This window comes from Procambarus clarkii, chromosome 28 (assembly GCF_040958095.1).
Source record: "Procambarus clarkii isolate CNS0578487 chromosome 28, FALCON_Pclarkii_2.0, whole genome shotgun sequence".
Taxonomy (NCBI): Eukaryota; Metazoa; Arthropoda; class Malacostraca; order Decapoda; family Cambaridae; genus Procambarus; species Procambarus clarkii.
Genome location: NC_091177.1, coordinates 40,511,520 through 40,535,294, shown reverse-complemented (window position 1 = coordinate 40,535,294; position 23,775 = coordinate 40,511,520). Strand labels below are relative to the sequence as shown.

Below are 23,775 nucleotides of genomic sequence, written 5' to 3'. Positions count from 1 at the left end.
ATGGATAAATAGATGGATAGATGGCAGATAGATGGGTAGATGGAAAGGTATATGGATAGATGTATACATGGATGGTCAGATGGATAGATGGATGGGCGGAATGATAGGCAGTTAGATTGAAATATGGATAGGTAGGTGGATAGATGGATGGAAAGATAGGTGGATACAACAAAAGATGGGTGGATGAACAGATGAAAAAACACATGAATAGTTGTATGGGTATATGAATGAATAGATAGATGAAGAGACGAGGAAATAGATAGATAGATGTATGGATAGACTGATGGATAGAAGGATAGATAAATAGAGGAAGAGATGAGAGGGAGACAGAGAGACCCGGGTAACCCCGGGTACACACCATAGTAACCACACATGTTGCCTAGAGGGAGAAACCTGCAGTGCAGCCCATCACCCCTTCCCCTGCAGTGTCCCCCTCCCCTGCAGTGCCACCCCTTCCCCTGCAGTGCCACCCCTTCCCCTGCAGTGCCACCCCTTCCCCTGCAGTGCCCCCCTTCCCCTACAGTGCCACCCCTTCCCCTGCAGTGTCCCCCTCCCCTGCAGTGCCCCCCTTCCCCTGCAGTGCCCCCCTTCCCCTACAGTGCCACTCCTTCTCCTGCAGTGCCACCCATTCCCCTGCAGTGCCATCCCTTCCCCTGCAGTGCCACCCCTTCCCCTGTCGTGCCACTCCTTCCCCTGCAGTGCCACCCCTTCCCCTGCCGTGCCACCCCTTCCCCTGCCGTGCCACCTCTTTCCTGCAGTGCCACCCCTTCCCCTGCAGTGCCCCCCTTCCCCTGCAGTGCCCCCCTTCCCCTACAGTGCCACCCCTTCCCCTGCAGTGCCATCCCTTCCCCTGCAGTGCCACCCCTTTCCCTGCAGTGCCCCCCTTCCCCTACAGTGCCACCCCTTCCCCTGCAGTGCCACCCCTTCCCCTGCAGTGCCCCCCTTCCCCTGCAGTGTCCCCCTCCCCTGCAGTGCCACCCCTTCCCCTGCAGTGCCACCCCTTCCCCTGCAGTGCCACCCCTTCCCCTGCAGTGTCCCCCTCCCCTGCAGTGCCACCCCTTCCCCTACAGTGCCACCCCTTCCCCTGCAGTGTCCCCCTCCCCTGCAGTGCCCCCCTTCCCCTGCAGTGCCCCCTTCCCCTACAGTGCCACTCCTTCTCCTGCAGTGCCACCCATTCCCCTGCAGTGCCATCCCTTCCCCTGCAGTGCCACCCCTTCCCCTGCAGTGCCACCCATTTCCCTGCAGTGTCACCCCTTCCCCTGCAGTGCCACCCCTTCCCCTGCAGTGCCACCCCTTCCCCTGTCGTGCCACTCCTTCCCCTGCAGTGCCACCCCTTCCCCTGCAGTGCCACCCCTTCCCCTGCAGTGCCACCCCTTCCCCTGTCGTGCCACTCCTTTCCCTGCAGTGCCACCCCTTCCCCTGCAGTGCCACCCCTTCCCCTGCAGTGCCACCCCTTCCCCTGCCGTGCCACCCCTTCCCCTGCAGTGCCACCCCTTCCCCTGCAGTGCCACCCCTTCCCCTGCCGTGCCACCCCTTCCCCTGCAGTGCCACCCCTTCCCCTGCAGTGCCACCCCTTCCCCTGCTGTGCCACCTCTTTCCTGCAGTGCGACCCCTTTCCCTGCAGTGCCACCCCTTCCCCTGCAGTGCCACCCCTTCCCCTGCAGTGCCACCCCTTCCCCTGTCGTGCCACTCCTTCCCCTGCAGTGTCATCCCTTCCCCTGCAGTGCCCTCCTTCCCTTGCAGTGCCACCCCTTCCCCTGCAGTGCCACCCATTTCCCTGCAGTGTCACCCCTTCCCCTGCAGTGCCACCCCTTCCCCTGCAGTGCCACCCCTTCCCCTGTCGTGCCACTCCTTCCCCTGCAGTGCCACCCCTTCCCCTGCAGTGCCACCCCTTCCCCTGCCGTGCCACCCCTTCCCCTGCCGTGCCACCTCTTTCCTGCAGTGCCACCCCTTCCCCTGCAGTGCCACCCCTTCCCCTGCAGTGCCACCCCTTCCCCTGCCGTGCCACCCCTTCCCCTGCCGTGCCACCTCTTTCCTGCCGTGCCACCCCTTCCCCTGCCGTGCCACCCCTTCCCCTGCTGTGCCACCCCTTCCCCTGCAGTGCCACCCCTTCCCCTGCAGTGCTACCCCTTCCCCTGTCGTGCCACTCCTTCCCCTGCAGTGCCACTCCTTCCCCTGCAGTGCCCTCCTTCCCCTGCAGTGCCACCCCTTCCCCTGCAGTGCCACCCATTTCCCTGCAGTGTCACCCCTTCCCCTGCAGTGCCACCCCTTCCCCTGCAGTGCCACCCCTTCCCCTGTCGTGCCACTCCTTTCCCCTGCAGTGCCACCCCTTCCCCTGCAGTGCCACCCCTTCCCCTGCCGTGCCACCCCTTCCCCTGCCGTGCCACCTCTTTCCTGCAGTGCCACCCCTTCCCCTGCAGTGCCACCCCTTCCCCTGCAGTGCCACCCCTTCCCCTGCCGTGCCACCCCTTCCCCTGCCGTGCCACCTCTTTCCTGCCGTGCCACCCCTTCCCCTGCCGTGCCACCCCTTCCCCTGCTGTGCCACCCCTTCCCCTGCAGTGCCACCCCTTCCCCTGCAGTGCCACCCCTTCCCCTGCCGTGCCACCCCTTCCCCTGCAGTGCCACTCCTTCCCCTGCAGTGCCACCCCTTCCCCTGCCGTGCCACCCCTTCCTCTGCCGTGCCACCTCTTTCCTGCAGTGCCACCCTTTCCCCGGCAGTGCCCCCCACCCCTTCCCCTGCAGTGCATCCCCTACCACCCCTTCGCCTGCAGTGCCTCCCCCACCCCTTCCCCTGCAGTGCCTCCCCCACCTCTTCCTCTGCAACGCCCCCCCCCACCCTTCCCCTGCAGTGCCCCCTTCCCCTTCCCCTGCAGTGCCTCCACCACCCCTTCCCCCGCAGTGCCTCCCCCTTCACCCATTCCCCTGTTGTGCCTCCCCCACCCCTTCCCCTGCAGTGCCTCCCCCACCTCTTCCCCTGCAACGCCCCCCCCACCCCTTCCCCTGCAGTGCCCCCTTCCCCTTCCCTTGCAGTGCCTCCACCACCCCTTCCCCTGCAGTGCCTCCACCACCCCTTCCCCTGCAGTGCCCGCCCAACCCTTCCCCTACAGTCCCTCCCCAACCCCACCCCTTCCTCTGCAGTGCCCCATCCCACCCCTTCCCCTGCAGTGCCCCACCCCTTCCCCTGCAGTGCCCCCCACACCCTTCCCCTGCGGTCTAAGGAAAACCCCGCACCATCTATCATTATTAAAGAGGTTTAAAGGGCAAGTATTGTTGTTAGTGTCTTTAAATATTGATATAATGAGTGGACACAGTTTGTGATATGACCGCAACTAATAAATACAACAATTCAGAGCAGAGTTATAAAGTGCAGAAAGCTTTCCGTTGTTATTCCTATGATAGAGTCCATTTATAATTAATAAGTAATATGGCGCTCTTTTTCTCAATACACCCACCCATGTTGGGCACATACCAAACAGTAATTACTGGGAAACATTTAGTGAACCTATTTCTTAGCGTCAGGCCTCTGGCATCAGAGAGACAGACAACTTACATTTCCATTTACAGATATAAAAGTAACAAATATTTTCTGTCTCACCAGGGGTTGAGCTCTGGCTCTTTGGTCCCGCCTCTCAACTGTCAATCAACAGGTGTACAGGTTCCTGAGGTGTACAGGTGTGTGTGTGTGTGTGTGTGTGTGTGTGTGTGTGTGTGTGTGTGTGTGTGTGTGTGTGTGTGTGTGTGTGTGTGTGTGTGTGTGTGTGTGTGTGTGTGTGTGTGTGTGTGTGTGTGTGTGTGTGTGTGTGTGTGTGTGTGTGTGTGTGTGTGTGTGTGTGTGTGTGTGTGTGTGTGTGTGTGTGTGTGTGTGTGTGTGTGTGTGTGTGTGCGTGTGTCTCTCTTAAAAACTAAAAAACAAATAACAGCAAACCAATGTTAATTGCCATATAGTGCTGGAGACTGTGAGAGAGTCACTCACAACACTCTCATGAGCAACATATAACAGACGTTTTCATGAACATTATTGATTCTGGTCAACCTGTAAACACCACAAGGGCTGAGAGATCCCGCAAGCCAGTGAAGGGCCGGTGCAGAGGCCAGTGAAGGGCCGGTGCAGAGGCCAGTGAAGGACCGGTGCAGAGGCCAGTGAAGGACCGGTGCAGAGGCCAGTGAAGGACTGGTGCAGAGGCCAGTGAAGGACTGGTGCAGAGGCCAGTGAAGGACCGGTGCAGAGGCCAGTGAAGGACTGGTGCAGAGGCCAGTGATGGACCGGTGCAGAGGCCAGTGAAGGACCGGTGCAGAGGCCAGTGATGGACCGGTGCAGAGGCCAGTGAAGGACCGGTGCAGAGGCCAGTGAAGGGCCGGTGCAGAGGCCAGTGAAGGACTGGTGCAGAGGCCAGTGAAGGGCCGGTGCAGAGGCCAGTAAAGGACTGGTGCAGAGGCCAGTGAAGGGCCGGTGCAGAGGCCAGTGAAGGACTGGTGCAGAGGCCAGTGAAGGGCCAGTGCAGAGGCCAGTGAAGGACTGGTGCAGAGGCCAGTGAAGGACCGGTGCAGAGGCCAGTGAAGGACTGGTGCAGAGGCCAGTGAAGGGCCGGTACAGAGGCCAGTGAAGGACCGGTGCAGAGGCCAGTGAAGGACTGGTGCAGAGGCCAGTGATGGACCGGTGCAGAGGCCAGTGAAGGACCGGTGCAGAGGCCAGTGAAGGACTGGTGCAGAGGCCAGTGAAGGACTGGTGCAGAGGCCAGTGAAGGACCGGTGCAGAGGCCAGTGAAGGACCGGTACAGAGGCCAGTGAAGGACTGGTGCAGAGGCCAGTGAAGGGCCGGTGCAGAGGCCAGTGAAGGGCCGGTGCAGAGGTCAGTGAAGGGCCGGTGCAGAGGCCAATGAAGGGCCGGTGCAGAGGCCAGTGAAGGACTGGTGCAGAGGCCAGTGAAGAACTGGTGCAGAGGCCAGTGAAGGAGTGGTGCAGAGGCCAGTGAAGGACTGGTGCAGAGGCCAGTGAAGGGCCGGTGCAGAGGCCAGTGAAGGGCCGGTGCAGAGGCCAGTGAAGGACTGGTGCAGAGGCCAGTGAAGGACCGGTGCAGAGGCCAGTGAAGGACCGGTGCAGAGGCCAGTGAAGGACTGGTGCAGAGGCCAGTGAAGGACTGGTGCAGAGGCCAGTGAAGGGGCAGTGCAGAGGCCTGTGAAGGGCCGGTGCAGAGGCCAGTGAAGGGCCGGTGCAAAGGCCAATGAAGGACTGGTGCAGAGGCCAGTGAAGAACTGGTGCAGAGGCCAGTGAAGGAGTGGTGCAGAGGCCAGTGAAGGACTGGTGCAGAGGCCAGTGAAGGGCCGGTGCAGAGGCCAGTGAAGGGCCGGTGCAGAGGCCAGTGAAGGACTGGTGCAGAGGCCAGTGAAGGACTGGTGCAGAGGCCAGTGAAGGACCGGTGCAGAGGCCAGTGATGGACCGGTGCAGAGGCCAGTGAAGGACTGGTGCAGAGGCCAGTGAAGGGCCGGTGCAGAGGCCAATGAAGGGCCGGTGCAGAGGCCAGTGAAGGACTGGTGCAGAGGCCAGTGAAGGACTGGTGCAGAGGCCAGTGAAGGACTGGTGCAGAGGCCAGTGAAGGACTGGTGCAGAGGCCAGTGAAGGGCCGGTGCAGAGGCCAGTGAAGGGCCGGTGCAGAGGCCAGTGAAGGGCCGGTGCAGAGGCCAATGAAGGGCCGGTGCAGAGGCCAGTGAAGGACTGGTGCAGAGGCCAGTGAAGGACTGGTACAGAGGCCAGTGAAGGACTGGTGCAGAGGCCAGTGAAGGACTGGTGCAGAGGCCAATGAAGGGCCGATGCAGAGGCCAGTGAAGGACTGGTGCAGAGGCCAGTGAAGGACTGGTACAGAGGCCAGTGAAGGACTGGTGCAGAGGCCAGTGAAGGACTGGTACAGAGGCCAATGAAGGGCCGGTGCAGAGGCCAGTGAAGGACTGGTGCAGAGGCCAGTGAAGGACTGGTGCAGAGGCCAGTGAAGGACTGGTGCAGAGGCCAGTGAAGGACTGGTGCAGAGAGCAGTGAAGGACTAGTGCAGAGGCCAGTGAAGGACTGGTGCAGAGGCCAGTGAAGGACTGGTGCAGAGAGCAGTGAAGGACTGGTGCAGAGGCCAGTGAAGGACTGGTGCAGAGGCCAGTGAAGGACTGGTGCAGAGGCCAGTGAAGGACTGGTGCAGAGGCCAGTGAAGGACCGGTGCAGAGGCCAGTGATGGACCGGCGCAGTGAGAGCTAAAAGACTCGTTGTAGGCTTAAGTTATATGCTTTAAGATATATAATATGCATCTCAACGATTTTCATAAAGTCTGAAATGGAAACGGATGAAATCAGACGTGTGTTGTTCGTAGAGTGTGCCGTTACTCCGGCCGTTTACCCACACATTTTCTTCTCTTTATGAAAATATATATCTGAGATTGGAGTGGAGAGGAGTGAGGGGGAGTGTGAGAAGAGTCAAAAGGGTGAGGGGACATGGGGGGGTGAAAGGGAGGGAAGAAGGGGAAAGTGGGGAGGGGAGGGACGAGTGGATTAACAAGAAGACGGTGAAATAGAGAGGTAGCTAATTACAGGGATATCTAGACAGAGAGATTACTAATAACAACTAGATAGATAGCTGGGAGCACCTAGATAGATAGCTGGGAGCACCTAGATAGCTAGCTAGATATATATATAAAGAGACAACGAGAAATACATCTAGGTAGATACATACAGGTAGAGAGAGGAGAAATAGACAGATAGACCTGGCCAATGTTGTGCACCCACCCTAATACACTAATATACAAGGGACCAAAATGCGGAAGCTCAACCCCCGCAAGTACAATTAGGTGAATATTACAAGAGATAGTCTGTCTTTCTGTTTGTCTGTCGCTTTGTGTCTGTCTGTCCATAGCTGGAGGCCAGAGGCTCATTGCTAGCCTCGAACCAAATTTGTAGGGAAAATTATTTGAGGTACGGGAGGGACATACTGTACGCTAGTCGAAGTAGGCCTATGTTAAATGATTAAAGAAATATTAGTAATTATTAACATCGATTTTCATTGATTCAAAGTGAGCTCAAGTGTGAAAAATTGGGTGTGATATCCTAAGAGTTTTCGTGATCATTCAAAAATATTTCCTTAACCATACCGTTGTTTCATTGCTGATTAATATTATATTTTCTCAGAGAAGGGTATAAGTGGCCAAGAGAGGGAAGGGTGGAAGGGAGGAGGAAATGGTGGGTAGGACAAGGGGAAGGCACCAAGTGAGTCACAAATGGGATGGGGGGATAGGGGGGGACAAGAGACTTTGATTGTTTCATTGCTTAATGAAATATTCTCTGAGAGAAAGGGAGACCAAGGAGGATAGGGGTAAAGAGGGGGATGGGGACGCCTGGTGGAAGACAGGGATGGGGACGCCTGGTGGAAGACAGGGGATGGGGACGCCTGGTGGAAGAAAGGGGATGGGGACGCCTGGTGGAAGAGATAGGGACGCACCATAAGCAAAGTTTTCATGAATTAATATATTTTCTCTAATTTTTTTCTTATTCCACAACACAACAACTGTTGTGTTGTGGTAAAGTGTGAATTATTGGTGGATAATTTACTGGGGGAAGTCATTTACAAGTTTTGCCGTGAGTGGCAAGGATGTACTGTGTTGTACTGTGATGTACTGTGTTGTACTGTGTGTAAACCGTAGACAAGTTTGACCTTGGTGGAAGGCGTTGTGTACTGTGAAGGATTCCGTGAGAATTAAAGTCAGTTAACGTCACCGTGGGTCACGATTTACTTAACGAGGTCACTTGTTCGTTGAACATTGTTGTGATTAACGTAAAGGCAACAGTCACACTGAAGTTCACGCAGTGGAGGAATTGTCAAGTGAAGACTAACGTAGTGTTAACGATTTAACGAGCTGTCGTTAATTGATTGATTAACGTAAGGGGTTGACGGTCTGTTATGATCGGAGGTAATTGCGCTGTAATTAAGCTGCTGTAATTCGTTGGACTGATCAGATCTGTCTGCGGACAGAGTGATTAAGCACTCATAGCTAATTAAAGATAATTAGTAACCGCCACTTAGTGAATTCACCAGGTGTTGATGTTGTTGTTTACACGGAGTGTTGTAACCTTGTGTGTGGTACAGTAGTCTACCCTCGTTAAGGTAATCTTGTCGTAAGACCGGAAGTGAACTGTCAGTTGAGAGACAGTAGGCTTTATCAATACTCGTCTGAATTAATAGGCTGTTGTATTCAGTAATTAATTGAGAATTACTCACCGAATGCTTGACTTTCAAGTTGATGTAATTAATTGATGTACGAGTTATTGATGCCATTTAAGTGTCGTTGAGACACGTGTGTATTAACGTAATTGTTTAAATTCAATTAGAGTAACTTTTGTTTTTGATTGTCCTGAGAGACAAGTGTTAACGTAAGATTTTTTTTATGAGGGGTTATCATTCTTGGATTAACCGCCTTGTTACTTGGTACCTCGTTGAGGGCAGCGAGCGCCAGTCAAGTGTTTGTGATTATAGTATTGGTCACCGTGAAGCCGTGACAATATTGATTGCAAGCTTGCGTCACCAGTGGGCACCACTGTGTTCAGTTAGTGTCATTGTTCAGTCAGCGACGACGGGATAAGGATACAGTGGGTCCATCAGGCTGTTGATTAGCTGTTCTTGAATGTGCCACTGGAGTGACAGTAAAGTAACGTAAATTCAAATTGTTTTGTTATAGAAAACGGTCGTTTACGTCAAACCTTCCAATATTTCTGTCCCACATTTCATGTTCTGCAACGCTTTGCCTGCTTATGTTCATATCAAGTCTGTATCTGAAGCTCGAGTCCATTGCACAGCACCACACTTCTATAAATAAGAGGTGAGAATCCGTCGGCTACCCTTTATTAGTTGTCAACTAGGAGGAGCCAGCGACCTAAGTGACAGGTGTTACCCGTGTGGTTGCGCCTGGCGGTTTGCTCCCGCGGTCCTATGATCTTAGGCTTTAAGATTAAATATCTGCCACTGGCAGCTCTTGCTGCTTAAGGTCTGCCTCTCTTGCGAGGTAGTTACGATTAACGTAACATCAATTGGACTTAATTCTTTGATAACCTGTCAAAGAAAAAAATCTCACATTCCCTTGAGGATTTTGTAGGCTTGTGATGATGTCCCTCCTTACTCTTCTGTCTTCCAGTGTCGTTAGGTCCATTTCCCGCAGCCTTTCCTCGTAACTCATGCCTATTAGTTCTGGGACAAGTCTAGTGGCATACCTTTCAACTTTTTCCAGCTTCGTCTTGTGCTTGACAAGGTACGGGCTCCATGCTGGGGCCGCATACTCCAGGATTGGTCTTACATATGTGGTATACAAGATTCTGAATGATTCCTTACACAGGTTCCTGAACGCTGTTCTGATGTTAGCCAGCCTCGCATATGCCGCAGACGTTATTCTTTTTATGTGGGCTTCAGGAGACAGGTTTGGTGTGATATCAACTCCTATATCTTTCTCTCTGTCCGTTTCATTAAGTACTTCATCTCCTATTCTGTATCTTGTGTCTGGCCTCCTGTTTCCACTGCCTAGTTTCATTACTTTGCATTTACTTGGGTTGAACTTCATCAGCCATTTGTTGGGCCATTCACTCAGTCTGTCTAGGTCATCTAGTAGCCTCCTACTATCATCCTCTATTTCAGTCCTCCTCCTCATAATTTTTGCATCATCAGCAAACATTGAGAGAAACGGATCTATACCCTCTGGGAGATCATTTACATATATCAGAAACAGTATAGGCCCAAGGACTGACCCCTGCGGGACTCCACTTGTGACGTCTCGCTAATCAGTGACCTCACCCCTCTCACTGACTCGTTGTCTCCTGTTGCTTAGGTACTCCTTTATCCAATGGAGTACCTTCCATTTCACTCCAGCTTTTCCACTAGCCTCTTGTGTGATACTGTATCAAAGGCTTTTTGGCAATCCAAAAATATGCAGTCCTGCCCACCCTTCTCTTTCTTGCCTGATTTTTGTTGCCTGGTCGTAGAATTCAAGTAAACCTGTGAGGCAGGACCTGCCATCCCTGAACCCATGTTGATGCTGTGTTACAAAGTTCCTTCGCTCCAGATGCTCCACTAGCTTTCTTCGCAGAATTTTCTCCATCAGTTTGCATGATGTGTGTGTGTGTGTTTGTGGTGTGGTGTGGTGTGTGTGTATGTGTGTGTGTGTGTGTGTGTGTGTGTGTGTGTGTGTGTGTGTGTGTGTGTGTGTGTGTGTGTGTGTGTGTGTGTGTGTGTGTGTGTGTGTGTGTATGTGTGTGTGTGTGTGTGTGTGTGTGTGTGTGTGTGTGTGTGTGTGTGTGTGTGCGTGTGTGTGTGTGTGTGTGTGTGTGTGTGTGTGTGTGTGTGTGTGTGTGTGGTGTTTGTGTGTGTGTGTGTGTGTGTGTACTCACCTAGTTGTGCTTGCGGGGGTTGAGCTCTGGCTCTTTGGTCCCGACTTTGATTTGGTCAATCAACAGGTGTACAGATTCCTGAGCCTATCGGGCTCTGTCATATCTACACTTGAAACTGTGTATGGAGTCAGCCTCCACCACATCACTTCCTAATGCATTCCATTTGTCAACCACTCTGACACTAAAAAAGTTCTTTCTAATATCTCTGTGGCTCATTTGGACGCTCAGTTTCCACCTGTGTCTCCTTGTGCGTGTGCCCCTTGTGTTAAATAGCCTGTCTTTATCTACCCTATCAATTCCCTTCAGAATCTTGAATGTGGTGATCATGTCCCCCCTAACTCTTCTGTCTTCCAGCGAAGTGAGGTTTAATTCCCGTAGTCTCTCCTCGTAGCTCATACCTCTCAGCTCGGGTACTAGTCTGGTGGCAAACCTTTGAACCTTTTCCAGTTTAGTCTTACCCTTGACTAGATATGGACTCCATGCTGGGGCTGCATACTCCAGGATTGGCCTGACATATGTGGTATACAAAGTTCTGAATGATTCTTTACACAAGTTTCTGAATGCCGTTCGTATGTTGGCCTGCCTGGCATATGCCGCTGATGTTATCCTCTTGATATGTGCTGCAGGAGACAGGTTTGGCGTGATATCAACCCCCAAGTCTTTTTCTTTCTCTGACTCCTGAAGAATTTCCTCTCCCAGATGATACCTTGTATCTGGCCTCCTGCTCCCTACACCTATCTTCATTACATTACATTTCGTTGGGTTAAACTCTAACAACCATTTGTTCGACCATTCCTTCAGCTTGTCTAGGTCTTCTTGAAGCCTCAAACAGTCCTCTTCTGTTTTAATCCTTCTCATAATTTTGGCATCGTCCGTAAACATTGAGAGAAATGAATCGATACCCTCCGGGAGATCATTTACATATATCAGAAACAAGATAGGAATCAGCTGCTATGACAGCTGATCCTCTGCTCTGTGTCAGGTGTTCAGCTGTTGCTCAGAACTCTACTCGTTGGAATTAATAGCACTGTTCCCTGAGCAGTTGTGGAGAGTATATATATATATATTATTATAACAGAGTTGTAACTTGCAGTAATTACTTTTCCACAGATGAAGGGGAAGGTTCAGAAGCCTCGCTGCCTCGCTAACTTCGCCTCCAAGGCTGAGTTTGTCGACACACTCCAGCTTCACGCCACACAGGTACGACCACCACACTCCTCGATCATTAGTCAGGTACGACCACCACACTCCTCGATCATTAGTCAGGTACGACCACCACACCCTCGATCATTAGTCAGGTACGACCACCACACCCCTCGATCATTAGTCAGGTACGACCACCACACTCCTCGATCATTAGTCAGGTACGACCACCACACCCCTCGATCATTAGTCAGGTACGACCACCACACTCCTCGATCATTAGTCAAGTACGACCACCACACCCCTCGATCATTAGTCAGGTACGACCACCACACCCCTCGATCATTAGTCAGGTACGACCACCACACTCCTCGATCATTAGTCAGGTACGACCACCACACCCCTCGATCATTAGTCAGGTACGACCACCACACTCCTCGATCATTAGTCAGGTACGACCACCACACTCCTCGATCATTAGTCAGGTACGACCACCACACCCCTCGATCATTAGTCAGGTACGACCACCACACTCCTCGATCATTAGTCAGGTACGACCACCACACTCCTCGATCATTAGTCAGGTACGACCACCACACTCCTCGATCATTAGTCAGGTACGACCACCACACTCCTCGATCATTAGTCAGGTACGACCACCACACCCCTCGATCATTAGTCAGGTACGACCACCACAGCCCACCACCACAGTAAACATATTTGTTGCAGAAATGATTACAATTTCTTGTGTGTGTTAACGAACACTCATGAAGAACTATATTCAATTAAGGTCAAAAATGTATTCATCAAAATCATCTTTCAATATATACAATGCATTGCAGAAGGGCGAGTGTGATGAGCAGGTGTGCAATGGGTCCCTGATGAATATCAGGAGGATGAGCAACAAGCCCAGACCACCGGCCGAGGTGATGACCCAAGCCAAAGAGTTCTTAGATCAATACTTCACCTCCCTAAAGAAGTAAGTCTTTATTTGTCTTGCATCTTAATTTAATCTTTCTTCATTCCAAAATAACTTATGTTAAACATATTTAGTTTTAATATCTTCATGTATCTTAAGCTATAAATATAGAGCTGTAAAATTTTTAAGTATCAATTTCTGTAACAGAATTGCGCAACATTTTACTATGAATGAATATATATGTTTAAAATATTAAAATGTTGAGTCATTGCACGCAATATTCCCCTTTAATGAGAATTCAAGTTCAACAAAGAAATAATTACATAATTTTGGCTACAATAAATTATTTATTGTGCACCCCATAAATAAATTATTTTCACAGTAATTATTGATTATAATTTAATGTGCATGGGGTGCACAATAAACCAGCTATGGCAGCAACAATCAATCAAACTTAGAATGCTGGAAGTTTATTCTGGTACTTAAGAGTCCACGTTTCGAACAAGGACCTCACTCACACTAACCCACACGCCTCCTCGTACTACATCCCACGACTGTAGCCTCACCCGCCATTAATCAACCACAAACCATCAACGTTCACCACTCCCAAACACGCACAGTACACACCCTCCCAAGGCTCCCGGTGCGGTGTTCCCACCTGCCTGACCCAGTAACATCTGTGCTAGACACGAGACACGTAACATCTGTAACATCTGTGCACAGGTTCGAGAGCGAGGAGCACCAGAGTCGGTGGAGGGAGGTGGAGGCGAGCGTGCGCGCGCGCGGCACCTACCGCCTCAACACACAAGAGATGGAGTATGGCACCAAGCTGGCCTGGAGGAACGCCCCTAGGTGTATTGGCAGGATTAACTGGACCAGACTTGAGGTATTTCAGAGAGAGAGAGAGAGAGAGAGAGAGAGAGAGAGAGAGAGAGAGAGAGAGAGAGAGAGAGAGAGAGAGAGAGAGAGAGAGAGAGAGAGAGAGAGAGAGAGAGAGAGAGAGAGAGAGAGAGAGAGAGAGAGAGAGAGAGAGAGAGAGGCAGAGAGAGAGAGAGGCAGAGAGAGAGAGGGGCAGAGAGAGAGAGACAGGCAGAGAGAGAGAGAGACAGATAGAGAGACAGAAAGAGAGAGAGAGAGACCCCCTTTCTGTCACATATTATCGCATGAGTTAGAAAGGGTAAGATCAATGAATATAGCACGAATCCTGTCTATTGTTCTTATATTCTATTTTTTCCACTTGAGAAGTTGAAAAGTAACTCTCCAAAGTTAATTGTTACGATTTTATTGGGCCTGACGCTATGAGCTTCCTTAACTTTTGTTAACATTGTCATCCTGTTTGAATGTCTACAATTTGATTGATTGATAAAGATTAAGCCACCCAAAAGGTTGCACGGGCATAAATAGCCCATAAGTGAAGGATCTTTGGAGCCATTACCAATATATGATACTGGAGATCTATAAATGTATGGAGGAATTTTTTGTGGGGTTGGGGAAGGGTCTCTGACGGAGAGCAAACTATACCGATTATAGAGCTGGTGAGTTAATGAAGGTCTCTAGGTCTTCCGGGTTTTCTTGGTCTGAGTCTTGCTGCGAGTTAACATGGCTGTGTTGTCATTGGAGTTGGGTGATGTGGCCTCCATGAGGAGATCTTGTATAGAGTAAGGCAAGTGGCTCAGCGATGGAGCTCTTAATGAGATTTCTTGGTCTGAAGAGTCCGTGGTGTAGTTCGTTGTTGGTGGTTTTGGTCTCACAGCCTGAGGTTGAGGTTGGCTCTGGAGTCGATGAGTTGTGGTAGAAGCTGGTTCAGTCACGTTGGTGATGTTGTTGGTGGTCAGAGAGAGCACGTCTACGAGCGCCTCTGCTGAAACGGTGATGGTGATAGCTTTTGGGGCTGGATTGCAGGATGCTGCTGTTTGTGCAGCCTGGGTCTTTAGTAGAGCTGAAGTCTGAGTTGAGATCGACCTAGTGGTTGAACTTGATGAAGTCTCCTGTGTGGTAGGGCCCATGTTCGGGTTTTCATATTCAATATTCGTTATGATCTCACTTTTGTGTGCCGTCAGTTATCCATGGGCTGGTCCTGTTGATAAAAATTGATCTTTCGGCTAGGAACTGACGTGTGTAGTTGAGATAGTGGTGGTGCTCCTTGCAAGGTGAGAAATCGTATCCCAAGAGGTTTTCTAGGTCCTCCGTATTTGTGAAGAAGAGTGCGATATCCTCACCTTCCTGACTAAAGTCATTGCGTGTGATCCCGGCCCCGTCCTTGAAGATATGCAGAATGTCGCTTTTTTTCCAAACCCTTGACCGTTTAGGGGGTTAGCCTTAACTTTTTCACGTTTGGGTCGCATTGTGTCCTCTCTGCGACTCTACGGGTCGCAGTGGCAATGGATGTTTTGTTAGAAGGTTTCAGGCTCTCTGATGTGATTACAAAGTTTCTTGCTGCATGATATATATCCAAGGATGAGGTGAAGGTGAAGCATCTCACTTTTAGGTCCATTGTATCCTGTCAAACTCCTGTTGTCATGATGGCTGGTACAGTATGTCGTGTTTTGAATGTTCGTAGACTGTAATTTGGTGCTAGTTGGCTTGGTTTCGTTAATGTATAATAAGACAGCGATGAAACTTTGTAATCATTCGAACTTTGCCTTTGAAAATGTTAACAAGAGTTAACGAAACGCATTTCTTTGCGTCAGGCTAAAAAAAAATCGTTACAATTAACTTTGGAGAGTTAAATTTCAACTTCCTTCTCAAGTCGAAAAAAGGAAGAAAAATAGATAAAAATCACGATGTGTATATATATATATATATATATATATATATATATATATGTCGTACCTAATAGCCAGAACGCACTTCTCAGCCTACTATTCAAGGCCCGATTTGCCTAATAAGCCAAGTTTTCATGAATTAATGTTTTTTCGTCTACCTAACCTACCTAACCTAACCTAACCTAGCTTTTTTTGGCTACCTAACCTAACCTTACCTATAAATATAGGTTAGGTTAGGTTAGGTAGGGTTGGTTAGGTTCGGTCATATATCTACGTTAATTTTAACTCCAATAAAAAAAATTGACCTCATACATAGAGAAAAGGGTTGCTTTATCATTTCATAAGAAAAAAATTATAGTAAATATATTAATTCAGGAAAACTTGGCTTATTAGGCAAATCGGGCCTTGAATAGTAGGCTGAGAAGTGAGTTCTGGCTACTAGGTACGACATATATATATATATATATATATATATATATGTCGTACCTAGTAGCCAGAACGCAATTCACAGTCTACTATGCAAGGCCCGATTTGCCTAATAAGCGAAGTTTTCATGAATTAATGTTTTTTCGAGTACCTAACCTACCTAACCTAACCTAACCTAACTTTTTCGGCTACCTAACCTAACCTATAAAGATAGGTTACGTTAGGTTAGGTAGGGTTGGTTGGGTTCGGTCATATATCTACGTTAATTTTAACTCAAATAAAAAAAAATTGACCTCATACATAATGAAATGGGTAGCTTTATCATTTCATAAGAAAAAAATTAGAGAAAATATATTAATTCAGGAAAACTTGGCTTATTAGGCAAATCGGGAATTGTATAGTAGGCTGAGAAGTGCGTTCTGGCTACTAGGTACGACATATATATATATATATATATGTCGTACCTAGTAGCCAGAACGCACTTATCAGCCTACAATGCAAGGCCCGATTTGCCTAATAAGCCAAGTTTTCATGAATTAATATGTCTTCTCTAGTTTTTTTCTTACGAAATGATAAAGCTACCCATTTCATTATGTATGAGGTCAATTTTTTTTAATGGAGTTAAAATTAACGTAGATATATGACCGAACCTAACCAACCCTACCTAACCTAACCTAACCTATCTTCATAGGTTAGGTTCGGTTAGGTAGCAGAAAAAGTTAGGTTAGGTTAGGTTAGGTAGGTTAGGTAGTCGAAAAAACATTAATTCATGAAAACTTGGCTTATTAGGCAAATCGGGCCTTGAATAGTAGGCTGATAAGTACGTTCTGGCTATTAGGTACGACATATATATATATATATATATATATATATATATATATATATATATATATATATATATATATATATATATATATATATATATATATATATATATATATATATATATATATATACGTATATATATATATATATATATATATATATATATATATATATATATATATATATATATATATATATGTCGTACCTAGTAGCCAGAACTCACTTTTTGGCCTACTATTCAAGGCCCGATTTGCCTAATAAGCCAAGTTTTCCTGAATTAATATATTTTTTCTAATTTTTTTCTTATGAAATGATAAAGCTACCCATTTCATTATGTATGAGGTCAATTTTTTTTTATTGTAGTTAAAATTAACATAGATATATGACCGAACCTAACCAACCCTACCTAACCTAACCTAACCTATCTTCATAGGTTAGGTTGGGTTAGGTTGCCGAAAAAGGTAGGTTAGGTAAGGTTAGGTAGGTTAGGTAGTCTAAAAAACATTAATTCATGAAAACTTGGCTTATTAGGCAAATCGGGCCTTGCATAGTAGGCTGAGAAGTGCGTTCTGGCTATTAGGTACGACATATATATATATATATATATATATATATATATATATATATATATATATATATATATATATATATATATATATGTCGTACCTAGTAGCCAGAACTCACTTCTCAGCCTACTATTCAAGGCCCGATTTGCCTAATAAGCCAAGTTTTCCTGAATTAATATATATACTATAATTTTTTTCTTATGAAATGATAAAGCAACCCTTTTCTCTATGTATGAGGTCAATTTTTTTTTATTGGAGTTAAAATTAACGTAGATATATGACCGAACCTAACCAACCCTACCTAACCTAACCTAACCTATATTTATAGGTAAGGTTAGGTTAGGTAGCCAAAAAAAGCTAGGTTAGGTTAGGTTAGGTAGGTTAGGTAGACGAAAAAACATTAATTCATGAAAACTTGGCTTATTAGGCAAATCGGGCCTTGAATAGTTCGCTGAGAAGTGCGTTCTGGCTATTAGGTACGACACATATATATATATATATATATATATATATATATATATATATATATATATATATATATATATATTGTACCTAGTAGCCAGATCGCAGTACTCGGCCTTCTACGCAAGGTCCGATTTGCCTAATAAGCTAAGTTATCATGAATTTATAATTTTTTCAAGTTTTTTCTTATGAAATGATAAAGCTATCTTTTTCACTATGTATGAGTTCATTTTTTAAATTTGAGTTTAAACTACCATAGATATATGACCGAACCTAACCAACCCTACCTAACCTAATCTAACCTAACCTAACCTAACCTAACCTAACCTAACCTAACCTAACCTAACCTAACCTAGCATAACCTAACCTAACCTAACCTAACCTAACCTATCATAACCTAACCTAACCTATCATAACCTAACCTATCATAACCTATCCTATCATAATCTAACCTAACCTAACCTAATCTAACCTAGCCTAACCTAACCTATCATAACCTAACCTATCATAACCTAACCTATCATAATCTAACCTAACCAAACCTAATCTAACCTAGCCTAACCTAACCTAACCTAACCTAACCTAACCTAACCTAATCTAACCTAGCATAACCTAACCTAACCTAACCTAACCTAACCTAACCTAACCTAACCTAACCTAACCTAACCTAACCTAACCAAACCTAATCTAACCTAGCCTAACCTAACCTAACCTAACCTAACCTAACCTAACCTAATCTAACCTAGCATAACCTAACCTAAACTAACACAACTAAGTCAATAATTTATGTTCCTAATATAATATAATAATAATAATTCAAATAAACCAATTGGAAACATTTTATTGAAAATATAGAAAAACACTCGGCCTATTAGACAAATCTGACCTTGCATAGTAGGCCAAGAAGTGCGTTCTGGCTCTAGGTACGACATATATATGTCGTACCTAGTCGACATATGTCGAAACTGGCGGCTCTAGGGTCTCTAGTTGTTTCAATTAGTTTGGACCCCAGTTCCTTCAAAAAACTTGCAGCACTTTTACCCCAGGCACCAAGTGTCTCTGAGGCAATGGGGACAAAATTGTAGTGGTGATCAAGGTCTCCAAGTTTACGTGACTTATATATATGTTTATATATATATGATTATATATATATGATTATATATATATATATATATATATATATATATATATATATATATATGTATATATATATATATATATATATATATATATATATATATATATATATATATATATATATATATATATATATATATATATATATATATATTATATAAACATACATACATGTTGATTATTTAAAACTTTCATTACTTTTCGAAAAACACAATTTTTCACCGCCAGAATAATATACAGTGCTAAAAATCTATGTTTAATATACATAACTATTTAAATATAAAACCATATATTACAAAATGATATAATTTTAAAGTGTAAAACAGAAAGCAAACTCTATTCCCGTTAAGTGGTCAAAAAAAAAATGACAAACCAGATATTAGGTAACAAGTACCTATCATCAGTAAATACAAAAGACATCAATACCGGGAAGTCATACCAAGTGTTAATAATAATAATAATAATAATTAATAATAATAATAATAATTTTTATTTAGGCAAAGGTACATACATAAAGAGATTTTACAAAGTTTGTTGGCTTTATAGATAAGAGCTAGTACATACAATGCCTAAAGCCACTATTACGCAAAGCGTTTCGGGCAGAAGCGTTTCGAAGCGTTTTGTTATTGGATCTATGAACGTATTCTCCTATCCTACAGGTGTTTGACGCCCGTGATGTTACAACCCCTCAAGACATGTTTGATGCTCTCTGCACACATATTAAATATGCTTCAAACGATGGAAACATCAGGTTAGTCTCAGACTGTGCTGATGATGCTCTTCGTCTCAAACTCTTCATGCTTCATTTTATACCATGTTCCTTCTCCCTAACTCTTGACGCTTCGAGAGAGAGAGAGAGAGGGAGAGAGAGAGAGAGAGAGAGAGAGAGAGAGAGAGAGAGAGAGAGGGAGGGAGGGAGAGAAAGGGAGGGAGAGAGAGAGAGAGGGAGAGAGAGAGAGACTGAGAGAGAGAGAGAGGGAGAGAGAGAGAGAGAGAGAGAGAGAGAGAGAGAGAGAGAGAGAGAGAGAGAGAGAGAGAGAGAGAGAGAGAGAGAGAGAGAGAGAGAGAGAGAGAGAGGGAGAGAGAGAGAGAGAGAGAGAGGGAGAGAGAGAGAGACTGAGAGAGAGAGAGAGAGAGGAGAGAGAGAGAGAGAGAGGAGAGAGAGAGAGAGAGAGAGAGAGAGAGAGAGAGAGAGAGAGAGAGAGAGAGAGAGAGAGAGAGAGAGAGAGAGAGAGAGAGAGAGAGAGAGAGAGAGAGAGAGAGAGAGAGAGAGAGAGAGAGAGAGAGAGAGAGAGGGAGGACACGCTGATAGAGACGCTGTTTCGCAATATATGTTGATATAATTATCCAGCACAGCCTTTCATTCTCGGTTATTTTAATGTGCAAAATGGCAGATATGACGTAGGATGTATATATATATATTACTCTCCTAACCCTGGTAATAACTCGTTCATATAGTGTCCTGCATCACTGCTCTTATCTTCACCTCTAGACCAGGCTCTCTACTTTGTTAAGAGTTACAAATTCCAAATCTTGGAAAACAGGATTTCATCCTCCTCTTTTGTGGGAACCGACCTGTGAGATTTATATTTATTTAATTTATATGAATTTATATAGAATTTATATTTACGTTAATTTATATACTTCGATAGCAATTTGTATAATGATAAGTGGATATTTCTGCAATAATCTCTTAATCTCACAAATCGATCCTCTACACATTAGGGGGGTGGTTTATATTAATTAAATATATATGCAGCCAATCAAACTACAGTATTAACTACATACATTGAAAAGGTTCCTTATCTTATAGTACAGCAGGTTAGTCCACCAGGTATAACTAGGGTGTAGACACCAAATTATCCTCTTTGAGGTAGCTTCCATCACCCAGGTAACTGATGTACAAAGCCTTGCTTCCTCGTCTTGACCTGTCAAAAGGGGGCTAGCTGTAAAGCCAGAATCCTATATATGACAAGTATATGAGAGAAAACTGTACATGGAACAATGAAGACCTGGCTTAATTACCTTTAGTTTGAGGCTACCACGTGCTCTAACCGGATCACCCTATATAATGACATTAATGGCCATAAATGAAAGATACATGGGTTTCGGAAAGAACACTTAACTTGAATTTGTTGACAGCGTGTGATAATGGTACACCTTTGGTTCCCATAACACTTCGTCCAAGTAAAAATAACAGGAGCCGTATTTGCTCCCGTGCCTCTGGTCTCAGTATCAACAATGGCTGCCCTCCTTCCTCCCTGACGCCTGGCTTACATTGTCCACATGACAGAAAGTGATAGAAGGGTCACATTTACTCTACTTTAATATTGATAATTAAGTTAATTTATATAAGATGTTTTTATGATGGTAAAGTTCAAAGACTAATGTATTTAAGAATAATTCCCACCATAATAGGTGGTGATTTATAATAGTATGTGGTGATGATATCCCGTTTTCTATAGACGGTAATTCCACTACAAGTTACGTTTTCTATGGGTAACTTGTTGGTAATACAGCAGCAATTATTATCTGTATGATTATTAAATGGTGTCGGATTTTCCGACATCTTTGCTTTCTTGCTTACAGTCGTTTTACAATCTTCCCCTTCTCCTTGGCCCACCAGATCTCCAGCTTCAACTTAATGCCACTTATTCTAGTAACTTCTAAAAACCATTATACATACTAAGGCGCGCTCCATCTCTTGTGCAAAAGTAATGCTTCCCACTGTATTTGGCCAGCTGGGAATTATGTTGCATTTCTTTGCCATATTTGTTCAGCTTGTAGTTACTAAGAATTGCTAAGGTATGTTTGGGACAGGAAGCGTATTGGGCTTACGGAAGTGCCCCCTAGCCACAGGCTGCCCCTGTGGTCAACCTGCCTATTACTTACCAGACCCTGTGGCACGCCTAGTGACATGCACTTCATCCACTGCGCCTCGCAGTTGACTGCAGTTCTCATGTTGTTATAACTAACGCATGACGTACTCCCCGGCAGGTCGGCCATCACAGTGTTCCCGGAGCGACGACCCGGCCGTCGGGACTTTCGCGTCTGGAACCAACAGCTCATCAGTTACGCCGGCTACGCCAACCCTGACGGCTCCGTCACTGGGGACCCCGCCTACGTCGCCTTCACTCAGGTAACCATACTTGTGGGCATCATTCACAATACTGTCACTGGTGTATTGCAGGATCGTGTCCACCAGCTGGAGGCATGATCTTTGGACAACGAGGAAGGAGAGGTGTGACAGGATATAGTTGTCTTAGCCACAGAACATTATCCACCTCAGTTAGTGATTGGATCCACCAAGATCCGTTGTGACTATTTGGTTTAGTTATTTGTGGTGTGCCTGTGTGTCTGTGTGTGTGTGTGTGTGTGTCTGTGTGTGTGTGTGTGTGTGTGTGTGTGTGTGTGTGTGTGTGTGTGTGTGTGTGTGTGTGTGTGTGTGTGTGTGTGCGTGTGTGTGTGTGTGTGTGTGTGTGCGTGTGTGTGTGTGTGTGTGTGTGCGTCTGTGTGTGTGTGACTGACGTAGTGGCAGAAGGTGCGAAGTTTTGATTTCTTTATTGACTATTGCTGAGGGGTATCAGATCAACATCCGACCAGGACCATGGTGAATGAGGAGTACGGAGCCAAGTGTATTAGTGAATGAGACGCCACAATTAGAGGCTAAGAATAACTAGTGGGTATCAGGAGAATTGTCATGTTTTTGGTATGTTTATTATTCCGTGACTGTGCCGAGGATGTAATATATTGTACTGTAAGATTGACTGATTTCTTCCCACATCAGTTCTGGTGAACATTATCGTAACAGCTGTGGCAAGTTGTTAGAATGAGTAACCAAGAAATTCTTTAATTCTAAATTCTTAAATTTAAATTCTTTGAAATTCTTGTTATGATTTCTGAATATAATTATGCATACGAAGGCTTATATTTCTATAATTGATAAGGATATATAAATATATACATTTCTAGAGCAGGTAACTATTCAGATATAGGGAAAGTGTTCACGTATTCACGTGAGCCAGGATAATCATCACAGGGAAAGTGTTCACGTGTACAGACGTGAGCCAGGATAATCATCACAGGGAAAGTGTTCACGTGTACAGACGTGAGCCAGGATAATCATCACAGGGAAAGTGTTCACGTGTTACAGACGTGAGCCAGGATAATCGTCACAGGGAAAGTGTTCACGTGTTCACGTGAGCCAGGATAATCATCACAGGGAAAGTGTTCACGTGTACAGACGTGAGCCAGGATAATCATCACAGGGAAAGTGTTCACGTGTACAGACGTGAGCCAGGATAATCATCACAGGGAAAGTGTTCACGTGTACAGACGTGAGGCAGGATAATCATCACAGGGAAAGTGTTCACGTGTACAGACGTGAGCCAGGATAATCATCACAGGGAAAGTGTTCACGTGTACAGACGTGAGCCAGGATAATCATCACAGGGAAAGTGTTCACGTGTACAGACGTGAGCCAGGATAATCATCACAGGGAAAGTGTTCACGTGTACAGACGTGAGGCAGGATAATCATCACAGGGAAAGTGTTCACGTGTACAGACGTGAGCCAGGATAATCATCACAGGGAAAGTGTTCACGTGTACAGACGTGAGCCAGGATAATCATCACAGGGAAAGTGTTCACGTGTACAGACGTGAGCCAGGATAATCATCACAGGGAAAGTGTTCACGTGTACAGACGTGAGCCAGGATAATCATCACAGGGAAAGTGTTCACGTGTACAGACGTGAGCCAGGATAATCATCACAGGGAAAGTGTTGAGGTGTACAGACGTGAGCCAGGATAATCATCACAGGCTGTTGAGAGAAGACTGCACTGAGACACTCACGGGTTGACTCGACGGCTTCACCTCATATAACATTTGTGTAGCCTTTGTGTTTATTAAATGTCACTTCTGTTTTATGTTACCCTTCTTGCCTCTGTGAACTTACTAAAGAGAGCAGATACGTTTTACCTGTCCACTGTTACTGCAATGTTTGACACAGTGGGGGACACTGAAGGAAGGAGACCCAAGTGCATTCAAGAGAACACCAGCTGTAAACTCAGCGATGGATGTGAACTCATTTTTTTTTTTTTTTTTTTTTTTTTTTGAGATATATACAAGAGT

At 46.2% G+C, this 23,775-nt stretch overlaps 1 protein-coding gene and 1 long non-coding RNA gene across 2 annotated transcripts in view; one reads left to right on the top strand and one right to left on the bottom strand.

Annotated features, from left to right (window-relative positions):
• LOC123755062 (nitric oxide synthase, salivary gland-like) overlaps positions 1–23,775 on the top strand; it is a 199,410-nt gene that overhangs the window by 33,822 nt on the left and 141,813 nt on the right. Inside the window, exons 2-6 of the mRNA XM_069332947.1 lie at positions 11,511–11,600; positions 12,386–12,522; positions 13,186–13,348; positions 19,303–19,394; positions 21,641–21,782. Coding sequence (XP_069189048.1) covers positions 11,511–11,600; positions 12,386–12,522; positions 13,186–13,348; positions 19,303–19,394; positions 21,641–21,782 — 624 coding nt within the window. The remainder of the gene's footprint in view (positions 1–11,510; positions 11,601–12,385; positions 12,523–13,185; positions 13,349–19,302; positions 19,395–21,640; positions 21,783–23,775) is intronic.
• The window catches only part of LOC123755063 (uncharacterized), a 106,956-nt gene that overhangs the window by 67,281 nt on the left and 15,900 nt on the right, over positions 1–23,775 (bottom strand). The gene's annotated exons all lie outside the window — the stretch shown is intronic.